We start from the raw sequence: 27538 nt of genomic DNA, 5'->3' as shown, positions 1-27538 counted from the left end.
ATGCATTGAGTTTTTCCTTTCCAGTCACCTTTCTCACTCACTATGTGTTAACAGACCTCTCTGCATTGAATCATATCTGTTATTAATCTCTGTCTCTCTTCCACAGCATGTCTTTATCCTGTCTTCCTTCTCTTACCCCAACCAATCACAGCAGATGGCCCCGCCCCTCCCTGAGCCTGGTTCTGCCGGAGGTTTCTTCCTGTTAAAAGGGAGTTTTTCCTTCCCACTGTTGCCAAAGTGCTTGCTCATAGGGGGTCATATGATTGTTGGGTTTTTCTCTGTATCTATGAAGCGCCTTGAGGCGACTTATGTTGTGATTTGGCGCTATATAAATAAAATTGAATTGAATTGAATTGAATGTGGTTAGATGTTCCAAAGCAATAATTTAAGCCACTGAAACTGTATCTATAATAAAATGTTTATTTTTCAAACGATTGATCGTGGTGATTGATTCTGACATCAGATGAATATTTAAATGATCCTCGGACTCGGCCCCATCGATCAGTTTAAACCATATAACTGACATCACTGTCTTTTAGCTGCTTTGCTTTGGTCCGCTCTGAGCACGTGCAGACTCCTTAGGCTGAACCAGGACTGGAGCAGCAGCAGGACTGGGACCAGGACCCAGACTCCATTAAATAAGACCAGGTAGACCCATAGGTAGAGCAAGGAGGATGTGTTCAGGTGAGGGCTGCCCATCAGCCAATCGGGACAGAAGGTCATCCAGCCGCCGTATAGCTCGCACACACTCAGAGCGATCTGCAGGAAGTGTCTGACAGATTGGTTCACCATTAACATCAGTACCAAGCAGTACCAGCAACACAGTAACTGCAGTACAGGAAGTGTTACCTGTAGTACTTGTCCTTCAGTACTGCGTGTATAAGCAGGAGAGCTAGCAGCGAGTCGAGGACGACGGTCAGGATCTCGATGGAGACGATCGTCGGATCAGAAACCAGCCAGCGACTGTCGGCTTTCCCGTACTCCTTCCCTACAGGTAAGACAGGTGAGAAGAAGTCAAACATCCCAAATGACGTACCAAATAGTGTGTTTTTACAGTATCTGTGAGTAAAAGTACTTCATTACTTTGTTCTCATACTGGACTTCAGATCAAACTAACACTGCCTGGAAATACTGCAGTGTATTTACAAAATACTCACAGAGCTCAGCCAGTGGCCCTTCAGAAGCCTCCACTGTCCCAACCAGAGACATGTAAACAAACGGACCCTCCTAAAAAAACAAAAATCAGAGACATGGAAACAAATGGATCTTCCTAAAAACCTTTAGGTTTAGAATAAAAAATAAACAAGAATAAACAAAAACTAAGTGTTTATGAAATGAGTCTAATTTTGAAGATGAGCTGAAACTTGAATAACGTTTTTTGTCATCATGATGAAGATGGGAATAACTAAGAATAAAGCACCGCCTACCAGCGTCAGATGGACAATGACATCATAAAAGAGCCACAGCAAGATCCACCAGTTCTGTGTAGAGCTCCGCCCACAATACCTGCGTGTTAGCAGGACAGCTGCCAACAGCTGGCCACTGCATGCTAACAGAGACAAGACGGAGACCAGAGAGAGGCCAGGAGGCGCCGATGAGTCCATCTGCAACCACAGAAGAAAAAGGAAGAGAAGGAACAGCATATAGAAGAGGTACCAGTACTACAGACTGTACTTCAAATATGCCACAGTAAAATTATTTTAGGATTAGTGTAGTAATATTGCAGAAATGCTGTATGCAGTCATTCTGTGTAGGCTCACCACTGCTCTGTGTGAAAATGGACGTCTCAGGCTCCGCCCCCTGGCATTCCCTATTGAACTGCTGTTTCTAAATCCCGCCCCACACTCTCCCATTCACTGGTGAGGAGAACACTCCACTCCCTGTTCCCGCCTCCTCCCTCACAAACGGCTGAGGTCAAAGGTCAGCAGCAGATGAACATCATGTTTATCTGAAGCTAAACGTTAACATTCATTCTGACCACAGAAGAAGAAAATGAGGAGCTCAGTGTTTAAAACAAGCAAATAAACAAACAGGGGAATAAAACCCAAATCTCATTAAAAAAATACAAACAGTACTTCAGCAGTTCTTTGGTACATCCAATTCAATTTTATTGATATAGCGCCAAATCACAACAACAGTCGCCTCAAGGCGCTTTATATTGTACAGTAGATAAAAGCCCAACAATCATATGAACCCCTATGCGCAGCGGTGGGTTTTTTTCTGTTCTCAAACTGATCTTCCTGTTGGAGCGCAGTCTGGGGGGAGTTCTTTTTTTCCTCATTGTCTTTCCTGATGTTTTGTATTTTCAATTGTTCGGTTCTGGGTCGCTGTTCGTGCGGCTGACCTGCCAGCTACGTAGCCTGACCTGTCTCCCCAATATGATGTTTGTATATTGTATGTACGGTCGGCAAGGTCAGTATCTCAATTGCCCCTCGGGGATAAATAAAGTCTTCTGAATCTGAATCTGAATGAGCAAGCACTTTGGCAACAGTGGGAAGGAAAAACTCCCTTTTAACAGGAAGAAACCTCCGGCAGAACCAGGCTCAGGGAGGGGCGGGGCCATCTGCTGTGATTGGTTGGGTTGAGAGAAGGAAAACAGAATAAAGACATGCTGTGGAAGAGAGACAGAGATTAATAACAAATATGATTCAATGCAGAGAGATCTATTAACAGACCTTCCCAAAGTGTGGGGCCCGCCCCCTAGGGGGGGCACAGAGCCATTGCAGGGGGAGCGCGGTATGAAAAGGGAAAAAAACACAAAGAACGCTTGGACACTGCTAGCACGGTGCGCCCACACAAACGCAAAGCAGGAGATGAAGCACCGCTGACTATGTTTCCAAACCAACTTCATTCTAAGCCAAAGACTAGAAAATATGGTGAAGCAAATCTTCCCTTTGTTTCACCTGCGTTGGGAGCAGCGCTGGGCTCTCCAAATCACGGACAAACAGTATCCCACATTCTTGATTTTTAGTTCACAAACACTTGTTGTAATGACTAACTACTCCTGACATTTTGGAGATGTTAGCTCTTTATACAGTAAAGTTACAGTGGGATACAAATAACATCAGGCTGATCCTGCCACAATTTGCCTGGTTCAAATCACTGACAAACAGTATCCCATCGTTGATTATGTTTTTAAACCCATTTTGCACAGAGAGGCATTTTTTGAAAAATGTAAAGTAATAATGTAAACAGAATTGGTCCTAGAACTGAACCCTGTGGAACTCCATAATTGGCCTTAGTGTGTGAAGAGGACTCTTCATTTACATGCACAAACTGGAGTCTATTAGATAGATGTGATACAAACCACTGCAGCACAGTACCTGTAATACCTACAGCATGTTCTAATCGCTCTAATAGGATATTAAAAAAAATCCAAGATGGCGGCAGTCAATTGTTGTCTGCCGCCATGAAGAGGAGGTTGACTTCCACCGTAACCTCCGTGCGGATCTGTGATATTTTGCTCGGCTAAAAGTTATCAAGGCTGACGAAAGCTTGGTTTTGCATTTGCTGGATATTGATCTGAAAACTCTTTTCTTGCTGTGTCACGACTGACTTTTTAGCTAATGTAAGCTAAAGTGGCAGTGTCTGTTTTTGTTTTTGACGCTGTCGCCGGTACGAGATTCCGGAATGGCACCACTTACCTCAACATCCAGCTGTGAAAGCTGCATCAACCTGAGCCAAAAAGTGATCGAGCTGGAACAAAGGATATCCACGCTATACCAAATCCAGGGGGCTGAATGCGAACTTGACACGATCCTCCTTGGCAAAGCTCAAACCACCGCTACTAGCGCTGAGCTAGCCGACACAGTGCACCATCCAGCTGCTGTGTCCCAAGATCCCGCCAACAGTCAACACAGGCTCTCAACTTGCGTCGCTGGTGCTTCTGCCAAGGACGAGAACCCCTGGTTTCAGCTAGGGGCCAGACCCAAGGCTCTGGTCAGCTCCACTCCACTCCAACCAGCGCCATGGACCATGGTTGAGACGCGTGGTGGCTGCAGAGGGGGCAGGAGGATCCGTCTCTCGCACCCTCACCCCTCCGGTGCGGTAGTATTGGAGAATAAATTCAATGTCCTGGATCCTGTGGACTTTCCTCCTCTGACCGCTAGCCCTCGCCATCCCGCTGTGTCGCTGAGGTCTGCGCCATCTCCACCACTACGCCCCCGGAGCCGCGGCGGGCAACCCGACGCTGTGGTGCAAACTCACCGCGGAGAGCTGTGCTTTACCCCGGCTCCTCGGAGAAGAGGACCCACGGCGCGGCTACCTGGGAGTCACTCACGCAGTCCGGCTGGTGCATCTCCATCTGAACACCCCCGGTGTCGCGGCGCGGGCGTCTCAGATGGCCAACAGCCCTCGGTGGCACCTCCTCTCTCCACGCTGGTCCTCGGGGATTCCATCGTCAGGAACGTGCGGATGAGGGGGGCGCTCACGCTGTCGTTCCCGGGAGCCACTGTTGTTGACATAGTGGACAGAATTCCCAACATTCTGGCATCCCACCCACAGGTTAACCGGCTCATCATCCACATCGGCACCAATGACATCCCCAAACAGCAATCTGAGCTGCTAAAGTTGGACTTCCTCGAACTCTTCAGCCTCCTTGGTCAGTTGCAGGTGAGTGCTTTTATCTCTGGGCCCACCCCCACCTGTGGCAGAGGGATAGGCCGTTTCAGCCGGCTGCTCAGCCTTAACACCTGGCTTTCCTCTGCCTGTATCTCCCACGGCGTGGGTTTTATTAACAACTTTGATGCCTTCTGGGAGAGGAGGCATCTTTTTGGGGCAGACGGGCTCCACCTCAACGCCTGGGGACGCCGTTTGCTGTCCGCCAATTTGGCATTTGGCGTACAGCACTCCCGCACATCGCCACTGTCTGCTACTGACTGATGTTCCCCTGGTCCCAGCTCCTATATTTGTTCCACTTTTAACAGTAATACACAAAACTCTGGACTAGGACCTTTCTCTCCCACAGTCAACACAATACCCGTCATAATCACAAACAGAGAGCAACAGAATTATCATAAATCCAGTAACTCCAAAAACATTAATAACCTCCGGCCTCTTCAAAAATATCAACATCCATTCAACTCTATTGTCAATAATCCACCAGTCTCAATCACTATGGCACTTTTAAATGTACGCTCTCTGTCGAACAAGTCTTTTATTATTAATGATTTAATTTTAGATAATAAACTTGACTGTTTATTTTTAACTGAAACATGGCTGGGCTCGGATGCACCAGTTGTTCTCACTGAGGCCTCCCCACCAAATTTTAATTTCTCTTTTTCTATTAGAAGTGGTGAAAGAGGTGGTGGGACTGCATCTTTAGCCAACAACAAACTCACCACCAAACAAATTTTATTTGATCATTTTACCACTTTTGAATTCCATGTTATTGTTTTCAGCAGCCCTCCAGTTTTATCTGTCACAATTTATAGACCACCTAAAGACAGCGCTGCTTTTATCAAGGAATTCTCAGAATTTTTAACAAACATACATTCAAAATACACTCAACAAAAATATAAACGCAACACCTTTGTTACTGCTCCCATTCCCCATGGGATGGACATAGAGACCTAAAATTCATTCCAGATACACAATATAACCATCCCTCCCAAACAGTGGTCACAAATCAGTCCAAATGTGTGGTAGTGGGCACATCTGCTATATTGAGATAATCCATCCCACCTCACAGGTGTGCCACATCAGGATGCTGATCTGACATCATGAGTAGTGCACAGGTGTACCTCAGACTGCCCACAACAAAAGGCCACCCTGGAATGTGCAGTTTTGTCTCACAGCAAAATGCCACAGATGCCACAAGCAATGAGGGAGCGTGCAATTGGCATGCTGACAGCAGGAATGTCAACCAGATCTGTCGCCCGTGCATTGAATGTTCATTTCTCAACCATAAGCCGTCTCCACAGGCGTTTCAGAGAATATGGCAGCACATCCAACCGGCCTCACAACCGCAGACCTCGTGTAACCACACCAGCCCAGGACCTCCACATCCAGCAGGTTCACCTCCAAGATCGTCTGAGACCAGCCACCCAGACAGCTGCTGGAACAATTGGTTTGCACAACCAAACAATTTCTGCACAAACTGTCAGAAACCGTCTCAGGGACGCTCAACTGCATGCCCGTCGTCCTCATCGGGGTCTTGACCTGACTCCAGCTCGTCGCCGTAACAGACTTGTGTGGGCAAATGCTCACATTCGATGGCGTCTGGCACGTTGGAGAGGTGTGCGCTTCACGGATGAATCATGGTTCACATTGTTCAGGGCAGATGGCAGCTGAGAATGTCCCAGTTCTTGCATGGCCAGCATACTCACCGGACATGTCACCCATTGAGCATGTTCGGGATGTGCTTGACCGGCGTATACGACAGCGTGTACCAGTTCCCACGAATATCCAACAACCTCGCACAGCCATTGAAGTGGAGTGGACCAACATTCCACAGGCCACAATTGACAATCTGATAGACTCCATGCAACGATGTGTTGCACTGCATGAGGCAAATGGTGGTCACACCAGATACTGACCGGTTCTGGGTCCCCAGACCCCCAATAGCGCAAAAAACTGCACATTCCAGGGTGGCCTTTTGTTGTGGGCAGTCTGAGGTACACCTGTGCACTACTCATGATGTCAGATCAGCATCCTGATGTGGCACACCTGTGAGGTGGGATGGATTATCTCAATATGGCAGATGTGCCCACTACCACACATTTGGACTGATTTGTGACCACTGTTTGGGAGGGATGGTTATATTGTGTATCTGGAATGAATTTTAGGTCTCTACGTCCATCCCATGGGGAATGGGAGCAGTAACAAAGGTGTTGCGTTTATATTTTTGTTGAGTGTATAATATGATAATTTTAACCGGTGATTTTAACCTGCACATAGATAATCCTTCTGACCCTGCAACAAAAGAATTCTTAAACATTCTTCACTGTTTGGATTTTATCCAGCACGTCACGCAGCCGACTCACAACAGAGGACACACTCTGGACCTGGTCATCACCCATGGGCTGTCCACCAGCGTGTCCTCTGTTGTTGACTTGGCTGTCTCTGACCACTACTGTGTGTTTTTTAACATCACCGGTTTTATTCAGCGGAAGACCTCGGTGCGAACTGTGAGGAGGCACTATCTAACCTCTGAAGTGGCTGCAAATTTTACCAGGGTTTTAGTCAAATGCCCCCCTGTGATTTTACCTGCACCCTGCGATTTGATTTTTAGTTATTTTAACAGCAAACTGAAGAAAAGCCTTGACTCCGTTGCTCCACTCACCACCAAAAAGATTAACGTAAAACATGCATCACCCTGGAGAAACGAAGAAGTCAAAAAACTCAAAAGAAATTGCAGGGCAGCAGAAAGGAGATGGAGGAAAAATAAAAATAATATCAACCATCAAATATTTTCCGAGCAACTTAAAATGTACAATAATACATTAAGGAAGTCAAGAAATTCATACTTCGCCAAAATAATCAGTATTAACAAAAATAATCCCAAGGTCCTCTTTTCCACCATAGATCATTTATTTAACCCTGATTTTAAAAGCTCCAAAAGAACCCCCACAGACTCGCTCTGTGAGCAGTTTGCAGACCACTTCAGGGGAAAGATCAGCGCCATCAGATCTGATATTTTATCTAATCGCGATATGATTGTAAACACATCTGAGGGCTCGATTGTACCTGAGGAGACACTGGACAGCTTTGTCCTGGTTAATGCTGAGAACTTTCAGAAGGTTTTCTCCACAGTGAGACCCACCACATGTCTTTTAGATCCAATTCCTTCTTCACTCTTTAAAACACTTTATGGATTTTTTGAGGCTGAGCTTTTATACATGATGAATTGCTCTCTTCAGTTGGGTGTCTTCCCTGCTGCCTTTAAAACGGCGGTGGTGAGGCCCCTTCTGAAGAAGAGCAATTTGGATTGTAATGATTTTAATAACTACAGACCTGTATCTAACTCACCATTTTTAAGTAAAATCTTAGAAAAACTTGTTTTTACTCAGATTAATGACTTTCTGAATGATAGACAGATCCTGGAGATATTCCAGTCTGGATTTAGGGTGAACCACAGCACAGAGACGGCTCTCCTAAAGGTTTTAAATGATCTTAGATGTAACTGGGACGCCCAAAAGCTCTCAGTCCTGGTGCTACTGGATCTAAGCGCAGCCTTTGATACAGTAGACCACGCTATTCTTTTAAACAGACTAAAACACATGGTGGGCCTCTCTGGTGCTGTACACAACTGGTTCACTTCCTGTCTCTCAGACAGATCTTTTATGGTGAGTATGGATACATGCTCCTCTAAGATCCATAAAATGACATGTGGTGTGCCTCAAGGGTCGGTTCTAGGCCCTGTACTTTTTAATTTGTATATGTTGCCTCTCGGCAGTGTCATCAGGAGGCATGGAGTGAACTTCCACAGTTACGCTGATGACACGCAGCTGTACATCTCCGTGTCTCCTGATGACACCAGACTAATGGATGCCCTTTTTAACTGTATCTTGGATATAAGATCTTGGATGGCAGAAAACTTTTTACAGCTTAACCAGGACAAAACTGAAGTTTTAATTGTCGGTCCTGAGGCTCAGAGAGAGAAACTCTTGTCTAAATTAGAGGCATTTTCACTATGTCCTTCGCTACAAGTGAAAAACCTGGGTGTTATTTTTGACTCTGAGCTTGGTTTTATCCCACATGTTAAACATGTAACCAAAATTGGATTTTATCATCTAAAAAATATAGCCAGAGTCCGCCCTATTCTCTCTCGGGCCAACACGGAGATGCTGATGCATGCTTTTATTACCAGTCGCATTGATTACTGTAATGCCCTGCTCTCTGGTCTTCCTAAGAAGAATATTTCAACTTTACAACTCTTGCAAAACTCGGCAGCTCGTGTGCTGACGAAGACCAGAGGGCGGGCCCACATTACACCGGTTTTAGAATCGCTGCACTGGCTCCCCGTGTGTTTCAGGATCGATTTTAAAGTTCTTTTATTGGTTTTTAAATGTCTTAATGGTCTTGGGCCTTCTTATCTCTCAGATCTGCTTTTACCATACGAACCCTCGCGGACCCTGAGGTCCTCTGGTACTGGCCTTTTGATTGTCCCTAAAGTCAGGACACATACTCACGGAGAGGCAGCTTTTCAGTGGTATGGTCCTCGTCTGTGGAACAGCCTGCCGGAGGAGCTCAGGGCCGCAGAGAACGTACATGTTTTTAAGAACAGGCTCAAGACCCACCTTTTTAATTTAGCTTTTACTTAGCGTTTATTTATTTTTTATGCTTATTTATTCTATCCTGTTATTCTATTATTAATTTAGGATTTACCTAATATTTCTTGATTTTATTCTTATTCATTTTTTAATCTTCTTACTCTATTTATATTTATATTTATATTGTATCCTGTTCTTATTTATTTTATCATTTTACCCTGTATACATCGTATTGCGTCATATCTCCAGTGTTTCCTCGGAGGGCGCTCTCTGCACCGGGGCTGTTATTGACCGTGGCTGCTGGGTCTCTGGGGTCCTCTCAGCCTGGTTGGGGGGCTCCTTTGCCTCCCTCCGGCTGTGTGCCCAGCCCGGAGGCTGCGGTCTGTGACCGGCTCCCGGTGCAGACGGCTCTCTGTTATAATGTTTCCTCACTTGGCTCATGCGAGCCCAGCCCAATTTTTACTCTTTAAGTGTGCGCGTGTGTGTATGTGTGTGTGGGGGTGGGGGGATATATGTGTATTGAGAGTGTGGGGAGTGAGTTGGAGGGTGGGGTGGGCTGCTTTTAACTATATAAAGCACTTTGTGCTACATTTTTTCTGTATGAAAAGTGCTTTATAAATAAAGATTGATTGATTGATTGATTGATATTATGGTCGACAGTATCGAACTGAGGTCTAGCAGGACAAGCACAGAGATGAGTCCACTGTCAGAGGCCATAAGAAGATCATTTGTAACCTTCACTAAAGCTGTTTCTGTGCTGTGATGAGCTCTGAAACCTGACTGAAACTCTTCAAATAAACCTCTGCAGATGATCTGTTAGCTGTTTGACAACTACTCTTTCAAGGATGTTTGATATGAAAGGAAGGTTGGAGATTGGCCTATAATTAGCTAAGACTGCTGGGTCTAGAGATGCTTTTTGAGTAAAGGTTTAACTACAGCCAGCTTGAAGGCCTGTGGTACATAGCTGATTATTATAGATAGGTTGATCATATTTAAGATCGAAGCATTAATTAATGGCAGGACTTCTTAGAGCAGTTTTGTAGGAATGGGGTCTAAAAGACACGTTGATGGTTTGGAGGAAGTAATTATTGAAGTTAACTCAGAAAGATCAATTAGAGAAAAAGAGTCTAACTTAACATCAATGGTACTAAGAGTAGCTGTAGATAATATTACATCTGTGGGATGATTATTGGTAATTTTTTCTCTAATGATAAAAATGTTATTTGTGAAGAAGTTCATGAAGTCATTACTAGTTAACGTTAAAGGGATGGTTGGCTCAACAGAGCTCTGACTGTTTGTCAGCCTGGCTACAGAGCTGAAGAGAAACCTGGGGTTGTTCTTATTTTCTTCAATAAGTGATGAATAGTAAGATGTTCTGGCTTTGCGGAGGGCTTTCTTATAAAGCAACAAACTATTTCTCCAGGCTAAATGATGATCCTCTAAATTTGTGACACGCCATTTCCTCTCCAGATTACGAGTCATCTGCTTTAGGCTACGTGTTTGAGAATTATACCACGGAGTCAGGTACTTCTGATTTGAGGCCTTAGTTTTCACAGGAGCTACAGTATCCAGAGTCGTACGTAGTGAGGAGGTGAAATTATTAACAAGATAATCAACCTCTGTTGGAGTAGCGTTCAGATAGCTGCTCTGCCCTGTGTTGGTACAGGGCATTGAAGATGATAACAGTGGGTGGATTATATTTTTAAACTTAGTTACAGCACTTTCAGAAAGACAAGTTGATTCATTTAAACTAACATAATCATCCTGCTGCAACCAGGTTTCTGTAAGGCAGAGTAGATCAATTTGTTGATCAATTATTAAGTCATGTACTAACAGAGACTTGGAGGAGAGAGACCTAATATTTAATAATCCACATTTCACTGTTTTACTCTTTGGTTCAGATGTGGATACTGTATTGTTCTTTCTTTGTAATTGTTTATGTTTAAGTTGTTTGTTGCTGGTTTTTTGGTTAGTTTTTTGTCTGTTTGGGAGCTGACACAGTCTCTATGGAGATGGGTTTTTTAGCAGGAGGAGAGAAGCTGCAGAGAGGCGTGTAACGGTGTGTTCACACCAAACGCGATGGACGTGAACAAAACACCCCAAATGCCCCTAATTTGACGCGTGCACATTCGCGTCTCAACGCTGCGTTATCCTTGTCTTATTAAATGCACGCACACACCGATCTCTGCTCCGATTCCCACTGTATTTCCTATTCTCTTTTTTTTTTCTGGGGCTTCTTGCTCGCCAGTGAATTACACACCTTGCAGCAACACAGTGCCATCTCGTGGCTGATACAAACATAGGTCAACATGTTACATCTCCCTTCTTAAAAAAAACAACAACAACAAAACAACTCAGGCTTGTAAAATTTCTAAGGCAACTGAAATTACAGGAATAACATCCTGAGCAACATCAATTACTATCATAGCATTCGACTCAATACTCGCTACATCATAACCATAATATACAGATGCATTTAGTGACATCATTGGAACAACAAACATGTAAACAGCCCCCCCCTTTTTTTTTCTTTTTTTTTTAAGCCAGCGATCCGCCTGCACCCTTTACCTTTACAATATTACAGGTCCAAGACCTGTCTTGGTTTAGTAACACGCCCATATCGAGTCGTGTATCCGGGTGTTGTAATGTCTTTATCAGGGGGCTCCACAGGCGGGGGCTGAGAAACCACAGAGCTGTCATCGCTGTTGACTGTTGTTTGAATGAACTCCTCACCTCCTACGCTGTTTCTGCCTTCACGGAGGTGTCGGCGGTTACGGCGATAAACTTGTCCTGTATCTGTGGTTATGTTGTAGCTTCTGGACGTGTCGGCACAACTTGTGACTGCAGCTGGTTTCCAGGAACCAGCTTGTTGCCGGAACCGGACCGGTGTGCCAGGATATAGTTGAGGCAGAGGTCGGGCGGCTCTGTTGAAATGAGTCTGCTGGCGCTGCTGGCAGGCTTCTCTCCTTTCACGCACTGTTTGCTGGCAAACTACTTGGGGTTCCAGCTGTTTTGGTGTTGCAGGGAGGATGGAGTGGAGTCTCCGGCTCATGAGTAGTTGTGCAGGTGACTTTAAGTTGTCCACAGGGGTGTTCCGGTATTCTAATAGGCTCAAGTAGGGATCCTTATGTTCAGCTTTGGCCTTGTCCAGAAGTTTTTTTGCTGTCTGGACCGTTTTCTCGGCTAGGCCGTTGCTCTGTGGGTAATGGGGGCTAGTAGTGGTGTGGGTGAAACTCCATGACTTTGCGAACTGTTGGAACTTACTTGAAGCATAGCACGGGCCGTTATCACTAATCACTGACTCTGGAATACCATACCTAGCCATGGCTGACTTTAGTTTGTGGATCACTGCTTCTGCAGTGCAGCTGTGCAGTCTTTCCAACTCGAAGAATCTACTGTAGTAATCTACGATGATGATGTAGTCTTCCGAGTTCCAAGTGAACAGATCGGTGGCTATGACCTGCCACGGTCGTTCTGGTATTGCATGTGACAACAGCGGTTCCTTGGGGTTAGCAGCTTGTCTCTCCTGGCATGTGCTGCAGGCTCCGACTGCTTCCTCAATCTGCTTTCCCATGCCTGGCCAAAACAGAAGGTCTCTGGCTCTGTTTTTACTCTTTTCTATACCCATATGGCTGGAATGAATCCGATCTATCATGTCCTTTCTGAGCCTTTTTGGGATGATCATTTTCTCTCCTTTAAACATGATCCCGTCTATCAGTGAGATCTCATCCCTGTGGTTCCAAAACTCCTGGATGTCAGGCGGACATTGAGACCTTTTATCCAGCCATCCACTCAATGTGGTCCTTCTCAGAGTGTTGAGCTGAGGATCCTGGGCTGTTTCGTTTCTTATCTCTGAGAGTCTCTGATCACTGACAGGCATGTTGCTGAGGACTGAGTGGATCTGCGCATCCATCCCGTCACATAGTGATTTATCGTGGAACTCTATGGATTTCCGGGAGAGCGTGTCTTTCCCTGGTTTGTGGATGATGCTGATGTCGTACTTTTGCAGCTGTAGTATCATCCTCTGTAGCCGTGGTGGTGCTGATGCTAGTGGGTTTTTGAGTATGGACTCAAGTGGCTTGTGGTCCGATTCAATGGTTACATGTCGACCGTACATGTACTCGTGGAATCGCTTGCAGCCAAAGAGAACAGCATACAGCTCTTTTTCTATTTGGGCATAGTTCTGCTCAGTGCTGATAAGTGACTTGGATGCGTAGGCGACTGGCTTGCCGTCCTGCAGCATCACAGCACTGGGGCCACTTTTGGATGCATCGACCTGGAGTCGTAGCGCTTTCTTGGGGTTGAAGAAGGAGAGAACTGGGCCTGGTCCTCTAGTGATCAGGTCCTTCATTCATTGAAAGGATCTGTCATGGTTCTTGTCCCATACAAACTCACTGTCCTGCTTTAACAGCTGGCAGAGCGGTGCGTTTATCTCTGACAGGTGTGGGGCAAATCTTGCTAAATAATTAACCATCCCCAGCACTGTTTCCAGTTCTGCCCTGTTCTGTGGGGGCGCCATGTCTTGGACTGCTTTTACTTTTTGTGGATCTGGTTTTAGTCCTTCGTGTGACAATGTGTGACCGAAGTAACTGACCTCTTTGACGCAGATGGTGCACTTGTCAGGGTTCAGTTTTACACCGCTCTCCCTGCTGCGCTGCAGAATGGCCCTCAGGTAGTCATCATGCTCCTGTTTGGTTTCTCCGAAGACCAATACGTCGTCCACAATGGCTGCCACGCCCCTCAGGCCCTCGTAGGTCTCATCCACGCGTCGCTGGAACTCATCCTGGGCTGAGATTATACCGAATGGCAGCCTGAGGAAGCGGTACCTGCCAAACACAGTATTAAATGTGGTTAACAGAGATGATTCGTGGCTTAGCTTAATGGCCCAGTAGCCTGATCTGGCGTCCAAAACACTGAAATACTTGGCCCCAGCAAGTTTTGTGGTGACATCCTCCAAGGTGGGTAGAGGGTAATGGGGTCTTTGTATAGCCTTGTTGAGGGGTCTGGGGTCCAGACATACTCTGAGTCTGCCTGTCTTGGGTTTTTCCACGACAACAAGTGCATTCACCCAGTCCGTAGGATCTGTGACCTTGCATATGATTTGATTCCTTTCCATGTTGTCGAGCTCGTCTTTGAGTCGGGCTCGCAGAGCGATAGGAATCCGACGAAGTGGGCTGACTGTGGATGCAACGTCTGGGTTTACATGGAAACTGCATTCACCAGGAAATTCTCCTATCCCTTTAAATACGTCAGCATACTCGTCTAGTATTGCCTGTGAACTGTTGGTTGTCTTGTCTCTTTCCTCCGTCACTGCCATCACGATGCTTACCAGGTTAAGGTCACGGCAAGCTTTCATTGCTAATACAGGTGGGGCGCTTGTGTTAACAACATGGAATTCCAACGTGCAGGTTTTGTCTTCATGTTTGCATTTTCGCTGGCATTTCCCTTCCACATGTGGGAAGAGTGTCTGGAACATGTTGGCTGGAATTGTGTTTGCTTGCGCCCCAGTGTCAACTTTAAACCTCACTGTCTGTGGGGGGGAACCGAGTTGCATGTCTGCATATGCTTGCTCATCATTTCTTCCTTCATTTTCTATGGTGATGCTATCAATGTAGAAACAGTCTTGCTCCTCATCTGTGTCCTTAGTTATCATTTCTATGTTCTCTCTCACAGTGTGTACTGATTTGAGGTGGGCTTTTGTCTGCGAAGAGAGTCTTGACCTGCATGCTCTTGCAAAATGGTTCATTTTCTTGCATTTTGCACATTGCTTCCCTTTTGCTGGGCAGGTGTCTTTATTACTCTGTTGTCCGGCACAATAGCTGCACGTTTTTAGTGTTGCATTAGCGTGTTCTTTTGGTTTCACGCTTCTTGTTTGATTTTCTTGTCTGTGCGGTTTCCTGCCGATGGCGTGCACAGTTTCTTGGCCCCTGGAGTGACCCATAGATTTTAGCTGTTGCTTTGCTAGCTCGTGTGATCGTGCTATATCTATAGCTTTTTCTAGCGTGAGCTCTGCGCCTTGGCTGAGTAGCTTTTCTCGGACGTGTGGCGAGTTAGTGGCAAATACCATGCGATCCCTGACCATTTCATCTGTATTTGGGTACCCACAGTCTTTAGCAAGCAGTTTCAGTTCCGTAATAAACTGTTCAAACGCCTCATTTTCACCCTGCATCTTTTCATGGAACTTATATCTGGCGTAGATTGGGTTAGCTTTAGGTATGATGTAATCAGTGTACTTATCGTAGTACGTCTGAAGCTTTCGGGAGTCGTCTGCGGTGAGTGTCCACGTGTTGTAGACGTCCCGTCCTTTCTCACCGACCCATAGAAGAAGGTAGCTGCACTTGTCTGCCTCCTCCTTCCCCCGAAGAGGACCAGTGAACATTAGCTCGGCGTGCTGCTTGAAACGCCGCCATGCCTCGGGCAGGTTGCTAGAGTCCCAATCCATGCGCGGTGTGGGAACGCCGTAAGCCTCCATGTCTGCGCTGTCCGATGGCGAGGGATTGCGTAGAAAACCGCTACTCTGACACCATGCGTTATCCTTGTCTGTATACCGAGCTTCTTATTAAATGCACGCACACACCAATCTCTGCTCCGATTCCCACTTTATTTCCTATTCTCATTTTTTTTTCTGGGGCTTCTTGCTCGCCAGTGAATTACACACCTTGCAGCAACACAGTGCCATCTCGTGGCTGATACAAACATAGGTCAACATGTTACAAACGCGACCAGAAATGTGGGAGGAATGTGTGAGGAAGTTGTGCCAGACGGAATCTTTGCAAGATGGCAGCTGTCGAGCTAGCGCTTGAAGAGAGAGTCTCCCTTCTCTATTTACTGTGGAGAGCAGAGCAGCGGCGTAAAAGACATCCTCGCCGTACCTGGGTCCATCAGGTCCTCCAGACGCGTGAGCAGTTTGGTGAGTTTCACCATTTGCTCCAGGAGCTGTCACTCGGCCAGTTTGAGGACCTGCTTTCCCGCGTCAGTCCCAGCATCGCCCGCCTAGACACCAACTACAGGCGCTCAATCGCACCTGCAGAGCGCCTGTCCATCTGCCTGAGGTTAGTAAAAGTGTTTAATACGGTAGTCCTTTGTTGATACCTGTGCTAATATATGCTAAACTATCCATTTATACACTGCTAACATGGATGTGCTATGCTAACAGTGAATGCTGTCGGCGTTTACTGAAAGCAAACTGTGGTACGGAGATGACTGTTTATAATATTTCTAGTGATACTCAGAAGCTCTCATCAAGTCCCGATTTAATTCGATTTATGCTGTTATCTGTGTTTGCAATGACAGCATGGCTGTGGTGTCTATCAGTGTATGCTCTCGGTGTTTGCTGATATCAAACTGGTATTAGGACCACTGTGGGTTAATCTTTGTAGTGATACTCACTCCTTTTTTTATTTAGACCTGGTTTAATTCTGGGATAGTTGAATATTTGTATATAATCACCGCAGACTGTTTTAGATTATATCTAATATATATATCATGTAATTATCCTTATAATTACAAAATGTTTTATGGAAGATTTATGTTTTGTAATTTGTAATTTTTGAATTTCAATAATGTATTTTGTAACTGCAGTACACATAATACTCATTTTAAAGAATTTTGTCCAGGTTCCTTGCCACCGGGGACTCCTTCAGGACCATCGCATTCAGTTTTCGAGTCGGTGTGTCTACGGTGAGCCAGATCATCCCCCAGGTAGCGACAGCCATCTGGGACTGTCTAGTGGATTTCATGGCTGTGCCTTCAACTGAAGACTGGCGGTCCATCGCAGAGGGATTCCAGGAGCGCTGGAACTTCCCTCTCTGCTGTGGAGCTCTGGATGGGAAGCACATCCAGACGAAGGCACCCCCCAACTCAGGATCCATGTTCCACAACTACAAGGAAACTTTTTCCATTGTTCTCCTTGCGGTTGTGGATGCAGAGCATCACTTCCGGACAAGAGGGGCACCTGCTGTGAGGGGTGTGGCACCTGCTGTGAGGGGTGTGGCACCTGCTGTGGTGGAGCCGTTGCAAGGTCTGGGTCGTATGGCAGCAAACAACTCCTCCAGAGAGGCTGTCCTGGTGAGGGAGAAATTCATGGCTCACTTCTCGGCGGAGGGAGCTGTGTCTTGGCAACCAAAGGAGTAGCCTGTTTGAAGTCTGAGTGACTTCCCCACAACGGCTCTTTTAAGAGCCACCCACAAACCTCTAAAGAGTGTTCCTGTCTTTTAAAAATTTTCATAATAAATGGAGCTCTACTCCAAAATAAACTAACCTCTTTTTACTCTCTTAAGTACAGTACATCTTCCTATTCAGAAGGCAGAATTTCTGAGTTCTGAGTATAATCGAAAGCACCACGACTGCAGTTTTTGTGTTGGATGTAAAAAGCGCACATGACGCTGTGACGTAGGCTAGAATCATGGCGGCGGTCAACGACGGTCCAGGCGTGGGATTTCTCTCGTGGAAATATGCACATTATCTTTTCCTTTCTATTGGTAGGTGGCACAGTGCACTGTGGCAAGTAAGCAAGCCAGAAGACTGGCAAAGTTATGGAAGCAACACATTAACAAGAGAAGTCTGAGTAAAACCAAAGTTACTTTCCCTGGTAACTAGTTACTTTGAAAGTAACGAGTAACTTGAAGTAACTGAGTTACTTTTGATGGAAGTAACTAGTAATGTAACTAAGTTACTTATTTTAAGTAACTTACCCAACCCTGCTTGTTCGTCCTCGAGCAAACTGTGGTTTTTTGAATTCAATTCTGGATTTAACAGGAAGCCAATGAAGGGAAGCCAAAAAGGGAGAAATATGCTCTCTCTTTCTAGTCCCTGTCAGGACTCTTGCTGCAGCATTTTGGATTAGCTGAAGGCTTTTCAGTGAGTTTTTTGGACATCCTGATAATAATGAATTACAGTCGTCCACTGAACCCTGTGGAACTTTATAATTAACCTCAGTGTGTGAAGAGGACTCTCCATTTACATGCACAAACTGGAGTCTATTAGACTCATGGGGCGATCGTGTGAAAAATTGCTGCCACACCGCCCCCTCGGCCTGTGCTTCGAGATTTCTGGTAGTTAGAATGACTCGGGGGTGTTGATTCATTTAAACTAACATAATCATCCTGCTGCAACCAGGTTTCTGTAAGGCAGAGTAAATCAATTTGTTGATCAATTATTAAGTCATGTACTAACAGAGACTTGGAGGAGAGAGATCTAATATTTAATAATCCACATTTCACTGTTTTACTCTTTGGTTCAGATGTGGATACTTTATTGTTCTTTCTTTGTAATTGTTTATGTTTAAGTTGTTTGTTGCTAGTTTTTAGTTTGTTTTTTGTCTGTTTGGGAGCTGACACAGTCTTTATGGAGATGGGTTTTTGGGGGGGTAGCAGGAGGAGAGAAGCTGCAGAGAGGCGTGTAAGACTGCAACTCTGCTTCCTGGTCCCAACTCTGGATAGTCATTTTTTGGGGGGTTTAATAAATTTGTCCATATTTCTAGAAATGAGAGCTGCTCCATCCAAAGTGGGATGGATGCCGTCTCTCCTAACAAGACCAGGTTTCCTCCAGAAGGTTTGCCAATTATCTATGAAGCCCACATCGTTTCTGGGACACCACAAAGACAGCCATGCAAATAAACCTTTGAAATGAATGATATGATATCATGTATCTATTTTGGACCACATCTGTAAAAAATTCCAAATTATATACACAAAGTCATAGGAATCACCACCCCTGTTCATCATGATCTTAATATTTTTGCCCATAAGAAAAACGTCTTGAACAAAAATGACACATCAATATTTCATTAGTGTTGTCACATCACATCCTGTAAGCATAGTCTGTCTGTATCTTTTCTCTGCAAACAAACATTTTAGAGTTGGTAGTTCTATACAGTCTGTATAAGTGTGGTTAATCCAATAAACATTTGTAAGGAGATGGCAGTTACTGTGAATTTACAGCAGTTACACAGTGATTAGTAATAAACAGTCCCCAAAACTTGCATATGATCTTCAATTTGGAATCCATCTACTGACTACCACATAGCAGCTAGAGCAGTCTCCAATGGAGGTGAGTCCACTGCTGCCACCTGTGGCCAAGAACCACAGCCTACTACTAGATTAACTTGTGACACACATCTGCACCTGCTTCTATGATCACATTGAGTAGAGGCTGAGTGGCTGCACTTACACCTGGTGCATTCAAATCCACCTACAAACATGTTGAAAGATGCAATGCCAGCAATGTGGATTGACAACACTAAAAGCAATATTTCTGCTTCAAAATTGTTGGATATCACCAGTGGCGTGTCTAGAAAATTTTTGTTGGGGGGGCCAGGTAGGGGCACAGATTTGGAGAAGGGTGGCAGATTTAATTGGCAGATAATGTTTAAAAAAAAAATTCTACCAACCCTTAACCATAATTCAATAATCCTATAAACCTAATAACCAAATGCACTTTTAACTCTTATTAGAATGAGATTTTAACCACTACGGTGCAAAGTTTTTAGATACTGCGTTGATAAAGTACAAGAGATACAATCAGTGCTTTGTCAGTGCTTACTCAGCATTCAAGGACAGCAATATTTGCATAGTATTTTTACTGACATATAGTGCACATATGTTTTGGGCAAAAACATTTTTGAAAATTAAAATATGAACATTTGTAACAAACAATTGACAAATTAGCCAGTTCCAATGCAAAACTTTATCTGCCTGTTAAAAAAAGAAGATAATCTTCTCACAAACTGGTGTTTGATTTTGAAACAGGAAAAAAGTGGGGAAACAAATGAAAAGACTAACATTTGAATAAAACCTGAAAGCAAGTAAATACTTTCTATGCTGCCTTATGGTAAACTTTGGTAATATTGATAAAGAACAACACTGGCTGATGATAAAATACAGTCAGCTGGCATGGTGACACTGCCAGTATAACCTGCAGGGCTGGACTGGGACAAAAAAATTGGGCATTTTTACTACAGACCGACCCACCAGGTAGTAAAGCCATAAAGCCTTTGAATGAAAACAAACCCTGTTGTGACAGTGATGTACAGTCTTGTTGGTATATGTATGATTTCTATACATTTTACGTCAGATAAAAACTTTGGTTGTAAGATTTAGATAATTATTTAATAAAAACTAGGTATTTTAAATGAGAATAAGAAAGAAAAGTATTTCTTTGTGCCCACCTTTCCCTGTTAATGCCCTACCTGGCCCCCTGGCAAAACTTTGCTAGACCCGCCCCTGCACAGTTACCAGCTGTCAGCTACATAAAAAAGGATCCTGGTGTTATTTATCTCTCAGAAACAGTTCATAACTTCAACTCATTCATGTCACCTAAAAGGTAAACCTGTTTCTCCATCACCTGTTCAGCTCTGATGGTTCAGTAAGGACATCTCCTGGTTTCATCTTCATGTTTCCCTCTCACCACATATCTAAACAGACATCATGACCAGCAGGTTTACAGCTGTGGCTCCAGCAAACATCAGCTGATACTAGAAATTAATATTAAATACATTCTAACAACAGCCGATCAAGCTTAAACGTGCTGCTGTTGTTTAGCGCAATATCCGCTGGTTTCCTCTTTCTGGCGCAAAGTGGGCGATAAACAAACAAGAGAGAAAAGCCGATCAGCTGATCATTGATCAGTTTCATGATTGAAGTAGCAACAGGAGAGGGAGGGGGAGAGAATGAGAGAAGAGGCAGCTGTGCAGCGTAAGGACAGAATAAATCCAGCTTTGTGTCTTTTTTCCATTCTAGCTAAAGTCCGGGACAAACTGCGTCTCTTCTCAGCTCAATATTGTAATGACCTGGCTGGGGTTGTTAGCCAGGTGCATTCTGGGTATTGTGTTGTCTCTGTGTTTTCTATCGTTCTGCTAGTTCATATGTGTTGATTTGCATGTTGTGTTAGTGTTATGTTAATGTAAGCCACAGTGAAGTTGATGTGTGTTCTGTGGAGGGGGGTGAATTGGCATAGTTGGCTGACACCGCGACTCTATGTGGTGGGAGCGTGATAGGGGTTCGGTGTCAGCAGTGTTACGTGTGTGAAAAAAATACGGCAAATAAATGACTGGTGTGAACCACTACTGCCTCCTGCTGGATCATTTGGGGATTATCAGTCTGCTGCTGAGACGCTCGGGGTCGTGCGGTGTATGAGGCACGAGCGCTCTCCACTCGCTGTGAAGTGTAGCGATAGCCGCTAGCGCCCCGCTAGCCGTTTTAGCTAGTGAGCAGTTTAGCCAGTTTAGCTCCACTAACCCACGGTCGTTACAATTGGTGTCAGAAGTGGGATTCATGAGTGTCTAGCAGACACTATGGAGCCGACCATAGGCGAATTAGAGCGCGTAATCCGAGACAACAGCTCGCTTCTGGAAAGCATGGCTGCCGAGACCCAGCGGAGAAGACCCGAGCTGGGGCGGCCAGAGGGCCACAGCGCGCCCCGGAACAGCCACCCCCTGCTCTCCCTGCGACGGGAGGGGATTCCTGGGGCCGCACCACAGCTTCCTGGCAGGACGGCTGCTAAGCTACAGCACTACACTGGGGCGACGCAGCTGGAGCCGTATCTGGCCCAAGTCACGCTGGCTGCCACTCACAACGGGTGGGGTCAAGAAGAGACTGCCACCCACCTGGCGCTTGCACTGGAGGGCCCAGCGCTCCAGGTTCTGCTGGACCTGCCCCCAGAGGAGCAGCGCGACCTCCGGGCCTTGACCACGGCGCTCGGCAGACGGTTTGGACAGAGACCACCAGCCGAACAGAGCAGGGAGGAGCTGGCTTGCCGACGCCGACGCGAAGGAGAGAGCCTGGGGTCCTTTGCTGCGGATGTCCGCCTCTATGCCCGACGGGGCTACCCGACATTCCCAGGAGCGGCACGAGAGGAGCTGGGTCTCCACGCCTTCCTGAGGGGCCTCACACCGGAGAGGCTGCGACAGCATGTCCGGCTGTCATCCCCCCGAGACCTGGAGGAGGCGCTGAGGGAGGCTGAGCGGGCTGAGGAGGTGCTGCGGGGCGAGCCAGGGACCCGACGATCGGCCAGGATGGTCGAGCGAGAGATGAACGCGTCCCAGTCGGATGAGGAGGAGGAGGCCAGACGAGCCCAATCAGAGGCAGTTCCACGTCGGAGGCGCCGGACGGACTGCTGTTATCGGTGCGGGGAACCTGGTCACCTCGCCCGGAACTGTCCCGCACCTAGTCCTCGGAGCCGAGTGACATCACCGACGGGAAACGGCCACGGGGTGGGACAGTGAGGGAACCCCCACCCCAATCGTTAAACCCTCTCCATGACACTCATCCCGTAGTGGGCCGCTGTGGGTCCACCCGTGGACTGTACCTGGACTGTATAGTTGATGGACGGTCTTGCCGGGCCCTGGTAGACACGGGGTCCACCATCTGCTTGCTGCGAAGGGGGGTGCTCCCGGAGACGGGTGGCTCATTGCCAAAAGACTGGACCCCTACTCACACAGCGTTGTACACTGTCACAGGAGAAAAGACCGTGATGCCGGGGAAAAAGACTCTGCAGGTGGTGGTGGGAACGAACAGTGTGAACCATGAGTTCTGGCTTGCCGACATAACAGACGAGTGCATTGTTGGACTGGACTTGCTGGCCCACTGGGGGGCACGGGTCGATGTACCGGGAGTTGCCATCCACCTTGGTGCTGAGACCGTGCAGCTTCAAGTGGGCCGCGGTAGCCAGGGACAGACCCCCACCCCACCAGCACCCTCAAAGCCCTTACGCCCCGCAGCTCCATGCCACAGCCAGGGGCCGAGGGCGGCAAGGGTGCGGAAGAGGACCCAGGGGGTGGACGTAAGCAGGGCCAACATCCCGCAGCCAGAGTCGCCGCCTAGCTCGGCAGTCTCCCCGTCACCTGAGACTGTCGCGGCAGTAGAGGAGCTTGGGCGGCGAAGTGGGGTGCACCTCAGTGCGACACAGCAGCAGCAGTTGCAGAGCCTCTTGGCAGAGTTTATGGACACTTTCGCCGCCAGGGAAGAGGACTGCACAAGGACGGGCCTGGTGCAACACACTATAGACACTGGAGCAGCTGCTCCAATCCGGCTGCGGCCCCACCGCCTGCCCCTCGCCAAACGCCAAGCTGCCGAGGGACTGATAAAAGAGATGGCAGCTAATGGCGTCATTGAACCCTCGGATAGTCCATGGGCCGCACCTATGGTTATGGTGCGGAAGAAAACAGGGGGCTGGCGCCCTTGTGTGGACTACAGGCGTCTGAACGCGGTCACCCGCAAGGACTCTTACCCGTTACCTCGCATCGATGACGCACTGGATTACATCGCTGGGTCCAGTTGGTTCAGCTCGCTAGACCTCCGCAGTGGGTACTGGCAGGTGGAGCTCGCTGCCGAGGCGCGGCCCAAGACTGCATTCACCATAGGGCAAGGACTGTGGCAGTTTAAGGTGATGCCTTTTGGACTATGCAATGCACCAGCCACGTTCGAAAGGTTAATGGAAAGGGTCCTCAAAGACATTCCCCGTGCCCGCTGCGTGGTCTATTTGGATGACTTGCTGACTCATGCTAAGGACTTTGAACAGGCCGTGGCCAACCTACGAGAGGTTCTGACTGCCATCCGCGGGGCCGGACTAAAGCTGAACCCGGCCAAGTGCAACCTTCTTGCTCGCCAGGTGAAGTTCCTGGGACATGTGGTGAGCGAACAGGGGGTGGCTACTGACCCCGAGAAGGTGGTTGCTGTGGGGGACTGGCCTACCCCATCGAACGTCGCTGAGCTACGAAGCTTCCTGGGGCTGGCCTCCTATTACAGGAGGTTTGTAAAAGACTTTGCCACCGTCGCTAGCCCCTTGCATCAGTTGACAAACAAGGGTCAGCGGTTTGGTTGGACGGAGGGCTGTGCAACGGCTTTCGAGCAGCTGAAAACTGCCCTTGTGAGTGCCCTGGTCTTGGCGTATCCTGACCCCAGCCAGCCTTTCATTTTGGACACCGACGCCAGCAACGTGGGGGTCGGAGCGGTGCTCTCCCAGAGGGGAGAGGCTGAGGAGCGAGTGGTGGCATACTACAGCTGCAGCCTCAGCCGGGCCGAGAGGAATTACTGTGTTACCCGGCGTGAGCTGTTGGCTGTGGTCCTGGCGGTTCGTCACTTCCGACCTTACCTCCTGGGCACTAAGTTCCTGCTCAGGACAGACCACGCCAGCCTAACCTGGATGCTGAACTTTCGCCAGCCAGAGGGTCAGGTGGCCCGGTGGCTGGAAATACTACAAGAGTACGACTTTGAGGCCCAGCACCGACCAGGGCGGCAACACGCCAACGCTGACGCCCTGTCCAGGCGCCCCTGTTCTGCGGATGAGTGCCGGTACTGCAGGCGCATGGAGGAGCTGGACTGGGGTCCGACATCGGCAGCAGCAGAACCTGAGGGTGTGGGTGAAGGGCAGGAACCTTTCACCGCGGCGGAGCTACAGCAGCACCAGGTGAGCGATCCAGCGCTGGAGATGGTGAGGGACTGGATGGAGGCAGGGACACGGCCAGACTGGTCCGCCGTGTCTTCCCAAGGGCCCGAGACAAAATCGCTGTACTCCCAGTGGAACAGCCTGGAGCTCCATGGCGGTGTAATCTACCGGCGGTGGCGAGCGCCAGACGGGGGAGGCGACATACTCCAGCTCCTGGTTCCCCGGGCCTTGCGGCCTGAGGTCCTCCGCTGGGTCCATGGGGCTGCAGGTACTGGCCATTTTGGGAATGGCAAGACGTTGCGACGGCTGAGACGGCGGTTCTACTGGCCGGGGTGTCGTCAGGACGTGGAGATCCACGTCCACTGCTGTGACGACTGCACGGCGCAGAAAGGTCCCAGCCAGCGCTCCCATGCCCCATTGCAGCAATACCTAGTTGGGGCGCCAATGGAGCGGATTGGAGTGGATATCCTGGGTCCATTCCCTGTGACTGATGCCGGCAACCGGTATGTCCTGGTCGCGATGGATTATTTCTCAAAGTGGCCAGAGGCGTACGCGGTGCCGGACCAGAGTGCGGTGACGACGGCGCGGACTCTGGTGGATGAGATGTTCACGCGGTTTGGTGTACCGGAGGAGCTCCATAGCGACCAAGGGAGGAACTTTGAGAGCCAGGTGCTGGGAGAAGTGTGTCGGAGGCTGGGGGTGAGAAAAACGAGGACCACCCCCCTCCATCCTCAGAGCGATGGTCTGGTTGAGCGGTTCAACCGCACGTTGGCCACCCAGCTGGCCATCCTGACCAGCCAACATCAGAGGGACTGGGACCAACACCTGCCCCTTGTTTTGTGGGCATATCGAACAGCAGTGCAGGAGTCAAGTCAGTGTACTCCTGCGGCGTTGATGTTCGGAAGGGAGCTCCGGACCCCGGTGGACTTGGTGTTCGGAGCGCCCCCTGAGCCGGAGATTGCTGGTGGACCAGAGATGGACTACTTCCGGCGGCTCAGGGAGCGGTTGCACACGGTGCATCAACTGGCAAGACGGACATTGGAGGGAGCCGGGGCCCGCCAGAAACGGGCGTATGATACCCGTGCGCACGGTCCTATGCTGGGGGCCGGAGATCGGGTCTGGGTGTTCTGCCCCCAGAGGAAGCGGGGGCTGACCCCCAAGCTCATGAGCCACTGGCAAGGCCCGGGCGAAATCCTGGAGCAGCTGTCGGAGGTGGTCTTCAGAGTCCGGATGCCGGGGCGGGGAAGGTGGGTGGTGCTACACAAGGACCGGCTGGCGCCATACCATCCGCTTGCCCCCAACCCGCAGGCTGGTGTGCAGCCTGGGGACTCCTCGCCCCCTACGCCCGGCCCGGAGGGGGGCGCCATGGATTCCCAGTCGAGGCCGAAGCGTACTCGACGCCGGCCCGGACATTTGCTGGACTACATTGTGGACAGTTAAGGTTGTGGGGACACTAAACCTTTTTGGGAGGGGGCTGTGTAATGACCTGGCTGGGGTTGTTAGCCAGGTGCATTCTGGGTATTGTGTTGTCTCTGTGTTTTCTATCGTTCTGCTAGTTCATATGTGTTGATTTGCATGTTGTGTTAGTGTTATGTTAATGTAAGCCACAGTGAAGTTGATGTGTGTTCTGTGGAGGGGGGTGAATTGGCATAGTTGGCTGACACCGCGACTCTATGTGGTGGGAGCGTGATAGGGGTTCGGTGTCAGCAGTGTTACGTGTGTGAAAAAAATACGGCAAATAAATGACTGGTGTGAACCACTACTGCCTCCTGCTGGATCATTTGGGGATTATCAGTCTGCTGCTGAGACGCTCGGGGTCGTGCGGTGTATGAGGCACGAGCGCTCTCCACTCGCTGTGAAGTGTAGCGATAGCCGCTAGCGCCCCGCTAGCCGTTTTAGCTAGTGAGCAGTTTAGCCAGTTTAGCTCCACTAACCCACGGTCGTTACAATATGAAACGCGTAATATTTTCTCTGAATGAGGGACCATTCCATTTTTTTAAGGAGCCGTTGGCAACTCTACTAACCTTATGAATAAAATAAAGTTCACTATCAGTAACATCATAGCACCCACCCAGCTGTATAAAAACTCCGTCAAACTGGCTAGAACGCAGTACGAGTTATTGCAACTGACAGTAAAAAGTCAGCAACATGAAAATAAACTCCACCTAAACTTAGTTCATATCTGACCCAGAGAGACTGCAGGTCATAACTTCTTACCTGAAGTTCAGTTCACCTGACACTCGGACTGGCGGCTGCTTCGGGTCTCTCCTCCTGCCTCCCCTTCCCTCATCCACCTGCTGCCTCTGTGGAAGCCCCGTCATAGCCACCACCAAACAACGGAGTTATTTCTACACATCGACCTGCATCTGGCCAATCCACCACCTCTCATTGTTCATGCCATTACAAAAAAAATAAAAAATAAGTCACTGGGGATATGCCCGGTATGCCCGATGGCCAGTCCAGCTATGTTAACCTGCAACCAAATCTGCAGCTCCATACAGCAATGTTACGACTTAGATTATATCTTATAACTCATAACTCTTATGTTAGCTCCCCTCAGTAGCATACTGTCAGAAATATTCCACAGCTGCAATAATTATTTAAGTGTTATTTTTTTCCTTGGTATTCTAATTTCACCGAAGTTTACTAAACTCAACAAACTTGATATTACTTACCGGGACATTTATTCTGTCCTCATTTTCTTTCACCGAAAAATTGTTTCCTGCAGTGCCGTCTTTTGCGCTTGGCTCTCCTACCTTTGCTAACGTGATGCACATAGCGCAGAAGCGATGCTGCATTCACTTACACTCGGATATCTGAGCGTCACCGTGAAAACATAATCGGACATTTGATATTTGATTGAATTTTATTGTTTTGCCTTTGGGGTGGCACCTGGGGTGGCCAGTCTGGTTTGGGGGGTGGCCTGTGCCCCCCCAGGCCAC

The 27538-nt window shown here is 47.9% G+C and overlaps 1 protein-coding gene across 1 annotated transcript; it reads right to left on the bottom strand.

Annotated features, from left to right (window-relative positions):
- Nucleotides 1–404: 404 nt before the first annotated feature.
- On the bottom strand, nucleotides 405–1877 carry ebpl (EBP like). The gene is made up of 5 exons (XM_026142786.1): nucleotides 1761–1877; nucleotides 1428–1604; nucleotides 1158–1227; nucleotides 850–988; nucleotides 405–772 (listed from the first exon to the last, which is right to left on the bottom strand). Exons 1-5 carry the CDS (start codon nucleotides 1851–1853, stop codon nucleotides 526–528), a joined length of 726 nt encoding a protein of 241 aa, XP_025998571.1. The 5' UTR covers nucleotides 1854–1877; the 3' UTR covers nucleotides 405–525.
- Nucleotides 1878–27538: the final 25661 nt, after the last annotated feature.

Source organism: Astatotilapia calliptera, chromosome 15, assembly GCF_900246225.1.
Source record: "Astatotilapia calliptera chromosome 15, fAstCal1.2, whole genome shotgun sequence".
Classification (NCBI taxonomy): Eukaryota; Metazoa; Chordata; class Actinopteri; order Cichliformes; family Cichlidae; genus Astatotilapia; species Astatotilapia calliptera.
The sequence above is the reverse complement of the archived record's forward strand: the minus strand, read 5'-3'. Positions and strand labels throughout refer to the sequence as shown.

Coding starts and splice junctions, on each gene's coding strand:
- ebpl (XM_026142786.1), bottom strand. CDS start 1,853: ATGGGAGAGTGTGGGGCGGGATTTAGAAACAGCAGTTCAATAGGGAAT. Junction 1,228..1,427: donor TCATTGTCCATCTGACGCTG/GTAGGCGGTGCT, acceptor TTGTTTTTTTAG/GAGGGTCCGTTTGTTTACAT. Junction 773..849: donor CTGAAGGACAAGTACTACAG/GTAACACTTCCT, acceptor CCAATCTGTCAG/ACACTTCCTGCAGATCGCTC.